This window comes from Ursus maritimus, unplaced genomic scaffold, assembly GCF_017311325.1.
Source record: "Ursus maritimus isolate PB19 unplaced genomic scaffold, ASM1731132v1 scaffold_1, whole genome shotgun sequence".
Taxonomy (NCBI): Eukaryota; Metazoa; Chordata; class Mammalia; order Carnivora; family Ursidae; genus Ursus; species Ursus maritimus.
Window position 1 is genome coordinate 63,812,776 of NW_024423343.1, and position 13,867 is coordinate 63,826,642.

The 13,867-nt window shown below is 36.0% G+C and overlaps 1 protein-coding gene across 8 annotated transcripts in view; it reads left to right on the forward strand.

Moving 5' to 3' along the window:
- The window catches only part of LOC103659521 (sodium channel protein type 1 subunit alpha), a 74,260-nt gene that overhangs the window by 30,172 nt on the left and 30,221 nt on the right, over nucleotides 1–13,867 (forward strand). For all 8 annotated transcript variants that reach the window (XM_008687048.1, XM_008687049.1, XM_008687051.1 and 5 more), the window contains 3 exons: nucleotides 44–217; nucleotides 1,193–1,549; nucleotides 2,763–3,245. In XM_008687048.1, coding sequence (XP_008685270.1) covers nucleotides 44–217; nucleotides 1,193–1,549; nucleotides 2,763–3,245 — 1,014 coding nt within the window. The remainder of the gene's footprint in view (nucleotides 1–43; nucleotides 218–1,192; nucleotides 1,550–2,762; nucleotides 3,246–13,867) is intronic.

Here is a 13,867-nt window from a genome sequence, read left to right on the forward strand (position 1 = left end):
ATCATTATCTGATGGAATTAAAGTAACTTTGTTTTGATTGTAGGTTTTCACTGGGATCTTTACAGCAGAAATGTTTCTGAAAATTATTGCCATGGATCCTTACTATTATTTCCAAGAGGGCTGGAATATCTTTGATGGTTTTATCGTGACGCTTAGCCTGGTAGAACTTGGCCTTGCCAATGTGGAAGGACTATCAGTTCTCCGTTCATTCCGACTGGTAAAAAACAAACAACAACAAAAACAAAACCTGTCCAACAACCAGGGCTCTTACATAGTACTCTTATAGGTTTTACTATGCAACTATTAACATTTTTAATTTTTGTGTAACATTTATCATCAAAACTACCCCTAAATGGAAAAAAATTATCTCCACTTATTTAGAAAAAACTTTATTAAAAAAAAAAGCATAGTCAGGTAAAGTTTAATATATAACTCAGTTGCCATTGTGACTATTGTTTCTAGAGATATAGTTAATATTCTGGATTGAAGAAAATATTTTTAATGAAAATATATCACATTTTAATAGTAACTTGAAAATATAAACAGCCCTTTGTATGATGGATGGTGATCAAACACAAGATCAAACACATATGCAGAAAATTCCTAATTCGACCTCTGGAAAATATGCCCCTTCCCTCAATCAGAGGAGAAAAATCTGTAGGATTACTTACCATGCCCATTGATTTACATATATGTCCTTGCAAATCAGGGAAATAATTATAGGTGTGGGAAATCTCCAAATTTTTAAATGCAGGCATCTAGCTATGTCAGTGCTCCAAAGGAGTATTAAAGAATAATAAACACTTTTCTCTGCTTGTAGCAGAGGCTCTCTATGATGTCATTTTATATGCTCTTGACAAAAGAGTATCTTTTCAACAGAGATTATTGTGATTCAGATGCTAATATTAGTGACAGGCCTGGCATGCCTTAGAACCACATTCACAAAGCAAATTAAGGACAGTTGGACCCCAAGTAATCTTCAAAAAATTCACTCGTAGGGAAAATGATCTACATGGTTAAAATATGGAAGAATGTAATTCTTCCTAGGGGGTCCAAAAACTAGCCATGAGCCTGAGTGGGTTCAAGGGCAGGGCAGATGTTGTAAGAGATTCAATATTAATCATCATTTCTTGGTAAACCTCAATATATGTAAAGATCATAGTAATATAGTTTAATTTTTTTTATTTTCCAGCTCCGAGTTTTCAAGTTGGCAAAATCTTGGCCAACATTAAATATGCTAATAAAGATCATCGGCAATTCTGTGGGGGCTCTGGGTAACCTCACCTTGGTGTTGGCCATCATTGTCTTCATTTTTGCTGTGGTCGGCATGCAGCTCTTTGGTAAAAGCTACAAAGATTGTGTCTGCAAGATCTCTACCAGCTGTGAGCTCCCACGCTGGCACATGAATGACTTCTTCCACTCCTTCCTGATAGTGTTCCGTGTGCTGTGTGGAGAGTGGATAGAAACCATGTGGGACTGTATGGAAGTTGCTGGTCAAGCCATGTGCCTTACTGTCTTCATGATGGTCATGGTCATTGGAAACCTGGTGGTACGTACCCATTTAAGATATATATTTCAGAAATAGATTAAGAGTATAATAGAATGGTGACCATTTCGTCCAAAACAAAAACTATGATTAATAATTTATAAAGTCTTCAGGCTTGGATATGCATATAGTCTCACTTGACAACACAGCAATATAGGAGTGACCCTACAGTTTTTATATTCAAATCAGCTTTGTCAATCATTTCATCACATTTAGTATATGCATTTTAATAGAGTATCATATTGAAGACAGGCCTTGAAGGATATGCTGGGAACATTTTACAAGTTCAGAGAAAAGGGAGAGAGAAGTCTGAAAAAAATTTTAAAGAAAGCTTTATCTTACTTGCCAGTAGAGGACTAAAGAGTGCTGTTTTTAAGCATTTTTAGTGACTTTACCATTTCCTTGCCTCTTTATGGCATTCAATCACTCTATGTCGTATGGCAGGTGGATTAGCCAACCTAGGTTAATCAATTCTCTAGTTGTTCTCAGTCAAAATAAGGGTGGGCTAATGATGCCTGAGGTTACCCAAATGGAGTAACTGATCAGTTCTTCTCTCTCTTAAGTTTGAAACATGAATTACTCTTTGTAGTGTAGAAAATGTGGTATATTCCAAAAGATACATATATTAAGTGTCAGTCTTATGGAAATATTAGAGATTATTTATAAACAGTTCTCCTAATTCATTAATAGTGGAGTATGAGAAATATAATAGTTTAAGAAAATAAGTGTCAACGCCTATGTTAAGATACTGATTCTTATTCTGGATCATAATGATTTTTTTTCATTAATATCTAGCTCAGTATCTCTGTTTATCAAAAAAGAAACTATAGAAAGTATTTAAGTGCATAATTATAAACACCAGTGATGTTTAAGGTTAGAACTTTATATGGTATATATTTCCATCTGTTTTCTTATAATCATTCAGTTTTAAACATAGCTAAACCTTAGGTTAACTCATTCAACTTCTTCATCCTGTAAGTGGGAGAATGTGTGACCAACAGAAATCATGTCTTTGCCCAACGATGCAGAGTGTAGCCGCTATTGAGCCACACCCCAAATTCAGATGGCCCAACTTCTAATCACTATGCTATGGTGTTCCTTTCCTACCTAGCTGTTAGAACTTACAGTTTCCTCTACACTTAGACGAGTAAGTGATCTCAGTCTGCTCTTCGTTACATTGGGATAAAATTATAATCATGTCCATGTTATTTTTAAGGTCCTGAACCTCTTTCTGGCCTTGCTTCTGAGCTCATTTAGTGCAGACAATCTTGCAGCCACGGATGATGACAATGAAATGAACAATCTCCAAATAGCTGTGGACAGGATGCACAAGGGAATAGCTTACGTGAAGAGAAAAGTATATGAATTTATTCAACAATCCTTTGTTAGAAAACAAAAGATTTTAGATGAAATTAAACCACTTGATGATCTAAACAATAAAAAAGACAGTTGTATGTCCAATCATACAACAGAAATTGGAAAAGATCTTGACTATCTTAGAGACGTGAATGGAACCACAAGTGGAATAGGAACCGGCAGCAGTGTTGAAAAATACATTATTGATGAAAGCGATTACATGTCATTCATAAACAATCCCAGTCTTACTGTGACTGTACCAATTGCTGTAGGAGAGTCAGACTTTGAAAATTTAAACACAGAGGACTTCAGTAGTGAATCAGATCTGGAGGAAAGCAAAGAGGTAAGATTTTATAGATGTGCGTAGTTATAAATTTATATGTATGTACATGTATTATTGCCTGTATATAAGTATATATATGTGTCTTGCTGCCTTGGGTAAATCAGATTTGTGTAATGAGATGGGGAAAGAAAGAGCACAGAGATACAATGGTAGGCAGATCCTCATCTCATTTCACATGTCCATGGATAATGAATTCAGGGGGAAAATATGAGAGATCATTTTTGTAAAACATTGTATAATTTTTTCAGGATTTTGAGTTATTATCTCAGTTAAAATGTTGTTCATTAAAGATTTGGGTTTTACTAAAGAACCAATGGAAGCTGATTTTTTTAAAATGATTTTTATTTTTATAAAGTTGGTTCTAAAGTACTTTTAAAATAAATTTGGCAATATTTTTTTAATCTGATATTTTTTGTCTTGAATCTTCAGATTTACATTTAATATTTGGTGAAGACTAATAGCTACCATATGCTCTGTTGAATTAAAAAAGAAACTTTTTTAAAAAGAAACTTTTATTACAAATACCATAACAAATACTTTTTCTGCAAAAATTTTACGTGATTTATATACTGTTTTTGTCTGTATGGTTCAGGGCTAACAGAAAAACTGATTTTTTTTTTAAGATTTTATTTATTTATTTGACAGAGATAGAGACAGCCAGCGAGAGAGGGAACACAAACAGGGGGAGAGGGAGAGGAAGAAGCAGGCTCATAGCGGAGGAGCCTGATGTGGGGCTCGATCCCATGAACGCCAGGATCACGCCCTGAGCCGAGGCAGGCGCTTAACCGCTGTGCCACCCAGGCGCCCCAGAAAAACTGATCTTTTTATTAAAAAGTGACTGTCCACTGAACCACTGGAGGCAGTTCTACTTCTTCATACTCTGTGTCATTTTATATCTTAGATTATCATTGCATTAATTGAAAATTTAAATATTGGGATAGTAGAAACTTTAGAGACAATGTAATGCAGTATTTCTCAAATGATGAGTCATGACCCAGTAGGATAAACAAATTTATTATACCAGTATTTTTTTTAATTGTAATTAAACAGAATAGATGATACCAGAGCACATGGCATGATGTAGGGAACATGATGAATGAAGCTCGGGCTGCCTATGCCGAGCTCAGATGCACCGCTGTCCTAATCAGAGTGCAAGCCCTGGTCCACGCGGGGGAGTGCCTGAAGTGTAGAGTTCTTAAATGTGAGAAACACTGTTTCGGTGCTTTGAAAGTAGGGATCACGAAAATTTCTGGACCCCAGGCAGAATGGATGGCTTCTGTTTTGGTTTCCAGAGATAGAAGGCAGAGCATAGGTAATAAACAACTCATTCTCCAGGCTCATACATCCCACAAACTATCACACCATTTTGTTCTAACTACCGATATGCATGTAGTCTCTCCTTTTATATTGTGACATGCTTGAATATGTGTGCTACAAAGTAGGCTATCAGATTAAACTTTTCCATCTCATTTAACTCTGTGTAATAGAACCATTTTGAAGGATTCTCATTATCACACTTGCTCTGAGAGCACATGTGAAAATATAGTTTTATTTCCCATGATCCAGACTCCATTTTCCTCCTGATTCAACCTAATATTGTGTTAGAGCTTGTTGTTTTTTTTTCTTTATTAGACATTTGCCTTGTCAATTTACGTAGGGTTTCTAAGAAAGTAATTATCCTTCGTCTTTCTTCACAAGAATTGCTATTGAAATGCAGTTGTATCTCAACCAGCTGAATTTTTATATTAAATACTGAAACTTCTGTTCATCCCCGTTACATTTCAGTTTCTTTCATTCATTTTTGAATTAGTATATATACATATATATATATATATATATATATACACATACATATATAGTTGACCCTCCAACAACATGGGTTTGAACTGTGTGGGCCCATTTATATGCTGAATTTTTTCGATAAATACAGTAGAGTACTGTAAAGGTTTTTTCTCCTCCTTATGATTTTCTTAATAACTTTCCTTTTTTCTAACTATATTGTAAGAATACAGTATATAATATATATGCAAAATATGTATGTATTAATGAACTGTTTATGTTATCAGTAAGGCTTCTGGTCAATAGCAGGTTATTAGTAATTGAGTTTTGGGGGAGCCAAAAGCTATATGCAGATTTTTGACTGCACAGGGGGTCAGCCCCCTGCACCCCTGCATTGTTCAAGGGTCAACTGTACCTATATTTGGATTTTAGAAGGAAGATTCTCAACCTTTAATTATGAATTTCGATGTAGGAACATACCTTATTAACTCACAGTGTTACCTGCCATGGGCTCTGCTAGACCTGCTTCATTTAAGTATGTTAATATTTCCGTGCCGGGATTTCAATAATGAGCCTTATCTATAATGGATCATTACTGAAATTATATCAATGCCTTGGGTTAAAGTTATAAATGGTCATTGTTTATTATCCATTTTCTAAACATTTTTTTAGACATGTAAGCCCACAATTATAATGTTGTTCATAATAGATTATTCTCTAGAGCCAGACCCTGTGTTAGATGATTCCCCACATACCATGTGGCCTTACCTGACTATCTGGTCCTCAATTCTCATCTCAGAAATGGGGATCATATCACCTACTTTGTACTTTCTGTGGAGTATTTAATGAGACAATAAATGTGAAGTAGTTAGCACAGTGCCTAACACATTATAAATATGCAGTGAATTGTCATTATTATTATTATTACTAATAACATTCCCAACACTCCGTTGGCCAGTGTTTTCTTGTAAAAATTAGTAGTAACATAGTTCTTTTAGTAACACAGTAACCTACCTAGTAAACTACCATAGTAACATAGGGAGTCCTTTTGTGGTGTCTGCCTTTCGCCCTCTGTAATAAATTGCTTTACAGTTTTATCTGGAAAAGCGATAGATTTTCTATTTTCTGTTTCATTTTTAAATTGTCTCCTCAAATTCTGGATAAGGTAGACTCCTTAAAAAAGGTAGGAAACTTTTTTCCTAAGAGCATACCAGTCAGGAAGAATAAATATACAGAAACCGAGAGACATGACACAACATGTTGTGTTAGACACAATAATAGTTTAGTGGTTCTGGGATATAAAGTCACAGGAGGTGAAGCCACAGGAGTGTACAAGGAGCAGACTGCCTCAGTTTCCAGGAAACAAAGAACAGACTACAAATGAACAGATGCGTGAAAAGGGAGACCTGTATTTTTTTTTTGCCTCCCGCATAAAGTATACACTTATGCACCACTGTCCCCCTTTCCAGGATGAATTTGTGGGCTATCTTTCTATACCTGTCCCATATTTGTCCCCAAATGCAGGAAAGGCATAGCATGGGTCACATTTAACACTTCTGTAAGTCCCAGCAGACTTCAACCCACAAAGTACATTCAAACAACCTAACAAATTGTTTTTAAAACCTCATGAAATTTCTTGACTCATGCAGTAGTAAGAATAATGGGTCAGCTAGAAATATGGGTTTCCACTGAAAATTGATAAGGAATGGTGCCTTAGACAGGTTTTGAAGAGCTTTAAAAACTGGGCAAAATTGGCATTATAAAGTCATACCTCTCCAATTAGAAAACAAGTTTCTTTGGTTATGGATTGTATTTTATATAAATTTAGTCTTCTCAAGCACCCACTGCAATGTTGGGCACAAATATGTACTCAATAACTTTTGGGTTTTGGTTGATTTGTTTAGATAACTAGGCTAAAAGTCTGGTGGCCTTCACTCTACTATGGGGCAAATCACTAGCTCTATTATCCCGTTTCCCAATTTGTAAAAGGAGGACAACTGTCCTCTGGTGCTTACAGGAATATTATGAGGATCTAAACCTATTTGGAAGTTAAAGTGCTCAAAAACATAAGGTGATAACAGCACAATTACTACTATAATTCTGTCTGCATAAATACTTTTTGAATGAAGTGAGTTATTAAACTTATACCTTTTTTGGAGTAAAAACAACACATTACTAAACTCGTTAGGGAAAAAAGTACACTTATTTTTGCAAAGAGTGAGCCCTAAAATGAGTAAAAATGCCATTTGGATCTTTGTAATTCAGGTCATGCTAATAACAAAAAAAACATTTATTGAGTGCTTACCATGGGAAAACAGTGTTTGTAGGGTTTTATGTGCATTGTCTCCCTCAATCTTCATACCCACAGATAGATATTATTCTTGTCTTACAGATAAGGACATTGAATGTAGCATTTCAGTAGCTTGCCACTGTCACACAAATGAGGACTGATCCTGGACTAGAAGAATCCAGGCAGTTGGCAACACAGTCTATGTTCTTAACTGTTACACTAAATCTCCTTAACAGTGTCTGAAAAAATATTTTCTTTGGCATTACTTTAAAGTTAATGATATTGTTTATTGAAGAACTAAGAATAGGTGTCCATTATAGAGGTGGTCTTAACTACCAATATCTCTTCACTGGGCATAGACTAATGGCATGGCCACAGGGGTCTGTGTCCTCTCCCTCAGTCCTGGAGGGTCCTCTTCCTTCTGCGCTGGCCTACAGGTTAGACCAATCTGCTTCTGCCTCCCACACTGACCCATGGAGGTCTACTTCTAATTATGGGGCATTTATTCTCTTGGACTATGGCTACTCCAAGCTGTGCTTTGGGAAGATACACCTGGAAGAATCTTCCACATCATTTGGAAGCACTTCTATAGTTACATCACCAGCTTATGAAGTCTTTGAGAACAGGTGAAACACTAACCAGGTCTTACTCACTTTAAGGCCACAATGAGTACAAAATGTTTATGAAGTGAATAAATAAATGGGTAGTGAACATTTACTTCTAGACTCCCATTTGCCCTCTCAATTATAACATCTATGTTAAAATAATATTTATTTGCTGTTTTGTGGATATTCTTTCATTTAATACTTTTACCTCTACTGTATTTGGGTTAAAGAACATATGACAATTCCCAGCTGAAGCATATACTGCTCAGCAGACTAAATTTATACACAGAAAGGTCTATGGTGAATGCCTCAGTTCTTAAATGTATCTGAGAGCAGGGATTAGTCCATTTCATTGACCGCAGTATAGCCCACCTTCATCATGGTGCCTAGTATATAGTAGGTGCCCAGTAGATACATGTTAAATAAAGAAATGAGAATAGGAAGTTTCTGCTTAATTCTGAATGAAAACAGATATGTACGAAGATTTTTGCAAATATCCCAATTCATGAACACCATGATAACATAATTTTCCCCACTGAGAAGCATCACACAACATATCTGGGGATATTAAAAATCTCTGGGAGATAGATGTGTATGCCCCCAACTGTTCTTTCTGTACAATCTCTACACAAATCCTCATGGTCTCTGATGCAGCAACTATTGCCTCCATCCTGTATTACACTTTCTCCTTCGGAAGCCCTTCCCACAAACTTACGTAATTGGAAAGACTCCCATCCTAAAATAAAATAAAATCGTGTAAATTTTAAACGTTCCTTTGATCTCATCTCTTCCTTAAGTTATCTGTCCTTGAATTCATTGCCAATCCTCTTTAAAAGATAGATTAGATTATACTCACTGTCTTCCCATTTTCCATTGTTCAGTCACCTTTAAACATCTCCTTTCTGGTTTCTTCCCCTACCCTTCTCTCTGTCAAAAATCATTGATGTTCTCTTATTTGCCAAGTTCAGTGACCCTATTTCACTTGTCTGCAACATTTCCTAATTCTTTTAAGCTCTGTCATTCCCTGGCTTCCAAAACTCCAGGCTATTTTCCTCCCAATCATATAAACTCTCAAATAGCTTATGAGAAGCCCGGATTCATTCTCAACTTCTCTAATTGGAAGGCCCTCATCAAATTTCCTGCCAAATCCTGCGGATTTTATCTCCTAAATCCTCTCCAATCTTGACCTCCCAGTTCCTGTCCTATTATTTCATCTGTATCACTAGAATTACCATCTGAAACACATTTGTACAGGAGAAAAAAAGGCAGTCTTAAATATATCATGAGCAATTGGACAGCCTTGATCAGACTCATTTCTTCAGCCTAATTCCCCATGACTCAACTCAGTTCTAGTCACACGATTCCATGAAGTTTCTGTCCTTAGACTCCATCATTTCTTGTTAGAAATTACCTTCTCCTTGCCATTCTCTGCAAAATCTAACAAAACAAAATGACCTTTGAATCAATATTCAAGACTTTTTCCATGTATTCACTCCACAAAAATATATTGTTGCTCTGTTAACTCACTGTATCAAACAACTCTCACTTCTGGAAAGGCCTCTGAATTTCCCCCAACTAGAATTACTAGCTGCGTACAATGAAAGGTATGCATTGCACTCTGTTTCTCTGTTGTGTATCTCTGTCTATCCTACTTACTAATCTTGTGAACAACTCGAGAATAAGAACTGTGGTCATAGGTATCTTTGTACTTCTAGTAACTTCCACAGTACCTGACACAAATGAGGTGCTGGATCAGTGTTAATTGGCATCATGTAAGTTAGTGGTATGTTTCATGTCATCAGTCATACCTTTTCAAAGTATACAGATTAATAAATCAAGCGAGACTATTCCTAAGTCAAACTGAGTAAGCAGTTTGCTTTTGGATGCAGGTTCTCTCTGGGGAGGGGGCAGAGAGGAGAGAAGAAGGATGAGAAGAGAAAAGACTTGTAATTTTCATATAATTGCCTGACAGATGTCCATGGAGCACTTTGTAGAGTCCCATCTGGACACTGCTTGGGTCTTCCCTTCCAGCTCTTGCCTATTTCCCTATCTGAGCTATAGTTTCTCAGGGCCATGATCTTTATGAGATGGCAACTGTTCCATGTGAAGAGTGCTACCATCTACCCAGTGGATACCCAAACTCCTTCTCCCTTACATCTGGTTGATTACCAGGTACCACCGAGTCGATGCATCTTTGTCTACTCTGCATCCCCAGCAGCCCCACACAAGGGCAGACCTCCATCATCTCCCGGATTGAACTGCTGCAACCCTCACAAATGTTCCCTCTCACTAGCCTAGTCTCTACATAATAAATCGTCTTTCTAAAAGGCAAATCTGGTCATAGCTCTCCTCTCTTTCTAACCTTTCAGGAGTTGCCCCTTGCTTACAGTCTATTCTACTTAACATGGCCTGTGAGTCCCTGCAAAAAAATGACCATTACAGACCTTTCCAGCCTCACACAGTAATAGTCTCCACCTCTCCTCATCCATGTACACTGATATGTTTCCTAAAACTCCCCATGCTTTGTCAGGTTCTGACCCTTATACCCATTCTCTCCATCTAGAATACTCATGCCATCCTCTTCCCCTGCCCCAACTCCACCCAGCTCATCCTTCTGGTGCTAAATGTTGCTGTCTTCTGCCCTCTCCTCTTAGACTGAGTTAGGTGGTGCTCTCAAGATACCCTATACTAACTCGATTGCAGTGTGTGACACTTGTTTGGTCATCTGTATCTTCCATCCGATTGTGAATTCATGAGGGCAGGTGCTAGGTCTAGTCACTATTTCCTTTTTCAGGTCCTAATCTTCTTGTGCGTGGACTGATATTTTTGGTGGTTGAAAAGGTCAAATATTAGCAATTACACATATTACAAACTATATAACACTGTTATGAAAGTTATTACCATTTACTGGGTAAGCACATGGCAAGCATTTTCTGTGTGTTATCTTGTATGATCCTTATAACAATCATGTGACATAAGGACCATTTTACAAATTAGAAACTAAAGCTTAAGGAGGTGAAGATAATTGCTTAAAGTCCATAAAACCACTAATTGTGATTCAAACCTAAACTTCTCTGACTCAAAACAGAACTCTTAACCCTTTCATTATAGTTGCACAGTTCCTCCAGTTGGTAGACACTTATTAAGTATTTGTTAAATATGTTATCATTTATCATGAAAAATTAATGTCAAAAGAACACTAGAGACTCTATGCCCATTTCAGTGAAGTGAATTTAACAATGGAAAATACTCATTTGATTTACAACTTTGATTTCTAGCTTGGGAATTATAAATGCAATTTTGCAGACTTTTTTTGTTGTTTCTAACTTATTTGCATTATAATAATTTTCTGTTGGCCAGTATATGATGAGGTGTTCTATTTCTTTTCTATCTAATCGTCAATAGAAAATTCATGTTTGACATACTTTAAAGCAGAATTCAGAGTATATGAGAGCTATATTCCTCCACTTTCCCTTCTACCTTGGTGAAGTGTTTGACTAACACTGGATTTCACAGTTGATAAGAACAAGTTAATATTTAGTAAATATGAGCAATGCACTGAAGACTTCCCTTCCAGCCCACAGTTTGATGAAGAAATCATCTGGGCTTTAGGGATGATGTGGGAATTAATGAGTTAATATTTGAGTTTTCCAGCTACTCTGTGGAAATGCTAAATCTCGGTACAGTATATTTTTCTTTGATCTTATATTGTTGCTTTGCTGAGAGTTTTTAATAGGGGTCATTTAAATTTTTAATATGCTTGTGTACACTAGAAATATTTACTAATGCATAATATACACAATAAAATATTAATACTAATATTTTGATGTTGTAGAACATCTCATTTATATATGATTTAAGATATATATGTATATATGTATTTAAATATATATAACAACATAAAATGCCCACCTTTAAAAAAATACGTGCCTAGCTTTAAAAATAAATGCTTTTGGGGCGCCTGGATGGCTCAGTCAGATGAGCATCCAACTCTTGATTTCACTCAGATCATGATTTCAGGGCTGTGAGATGGAGGCCAGCATTGGGCTCCAAGCTCAGCTCAGAGTCTGCTTGAGATTCTCTCTCTCCCTCTCCCTCTGCCCTCCCCCCATGCGCATGTGTGCACATGTACACTCTCTCACTCTCTTCTAAAATAAATAAATCTTTAAAAATAAGTATTAAAAAATACAAACACACACACATTCTGTATTCTTTTGGCCCTTAAATTCCAGATTTATATTTTAATAAATTAATCACTTATAAATTGAACTATTAAACCCTATAAATAAGCTTCCTGTAGCAAATGAAGTCTAAAATAAAAGCATAAACATCCTAACATCAAGCCAGAGAACAAGAAAAAAACATGTAATCATTTACTCTTTAAAAATATTGTGGACTATTTTATTTGTTGTGCTTTATTTTGCTTCACCCTCAAGGTCAAAATCATTTGCTATGGTAGAGAACATTTTTTAAAAGCAACAAATGTTATATAAATCCACTGAGGAGGACAAATGCTCTTACTATCAGTGTTGTAGTTATTAAGTGGTTATTGAATGCCCTGGTGTACAAGACAAAGTGGATGCTTTAGATGTGATGTGGTCCCTGCATTCTCTCAGCTCACTTATTAAGTCAGCCTGCAAAAAATACATGAACAGTACAGGTCAGTATAGAATTTAGCTTGAAAGTCGTCACATGTGAAAATATACATATTTTCAAATGAACTAGCTCATTGGTAAATTAAATTTTGATTAATGGCTTAATAAATATGAAAATGGATTTTTAAAATAGTCTATTACTCTCAAAAACACATGCTTTATTATTTGGATGGTGAATTTCAAAGTAAAATTAAATTTGAATTTAAAAACAAAAAAGGAAGAATTAATTGGCCTTGTTGGTTTTTTTTTTTAAGATTTTATTTATTTATTTGAGAGACAGAGTGAGTGAAAGAGAGGGCATATGAGCAGGGGGAGAGGGAAGGTGAGAGGGAGAAGAAAGGGGAGGGGGAGGGGTAGAGGGAGAAGCAGACATGGGGCTCCATCCTAGGACCCTGGCATCATGACCTGAGTGGAAGGCAGATGCTTAACCGACTGAGCCACCCAGGTGCCCCACCGTATTGGTTTTTAAATCAACAAAAGTACTGTTTGAGGATGTTTTTATTTTCGCTGTTATCCATTTTTTTTAGTATTTTATTAGAGATGGGTTCTTGCCACACACCTAAAAATCTTTGCCTTCTGTCTTTGAGTAATTGTGTTATTATTACAATGGAAATAAAGAATTCAGAGGTATATCATCTTTGATTTCAACAATGAAAAATGTAAGAATATATTGATAAAAATACATAAAAATGGTTGTGAGTGTTTTAATACCATTCTCTTAGCCTGTGATAAAACAAAGTAAAGAAAAATTAAATAGGGACATTGATAATTTGAATAATGTAAGTAATAAAAGTAAATGTCATGGATGTATATATTATCTCAAAATTTATACGTGCAGAAAATTCTTTTCAAGTGCCCATGTATATATTTATATAAATTAACAATGCACTAGATAGCAAAGTAAACCTCAATAAATTCAAAATAGAAGATATCATAAAGGGTTACTATCTAATCACAATACAGGTAAGCTAGAAGTCAATAGTAAAATGAAAGAAAAAGTTCTAACCATTTGAAAGTTAAGAAATTCCCTCCTAAGCAAATATTGGGTTAAGGAGCAAATAAAATATATAAATAGCTATTTGGAAAATAAGAACATTTTCTGTCAGAATCTGTGAAGTAGGACCAAGCAGTCACTGAATGTCTTAATATTGACAAGAATGATCAAGAAAGAATGAGAGGTCCTGGGTGGCTCAGTCAGTTAAGCTTCTGACTGAAGTCATATTCTCAGGGTCCTGGGATGGAGCCCCAAGTCCAGCCCCTAGTCGGGGCTCCACCCTCAGAGGGTAACCTGCT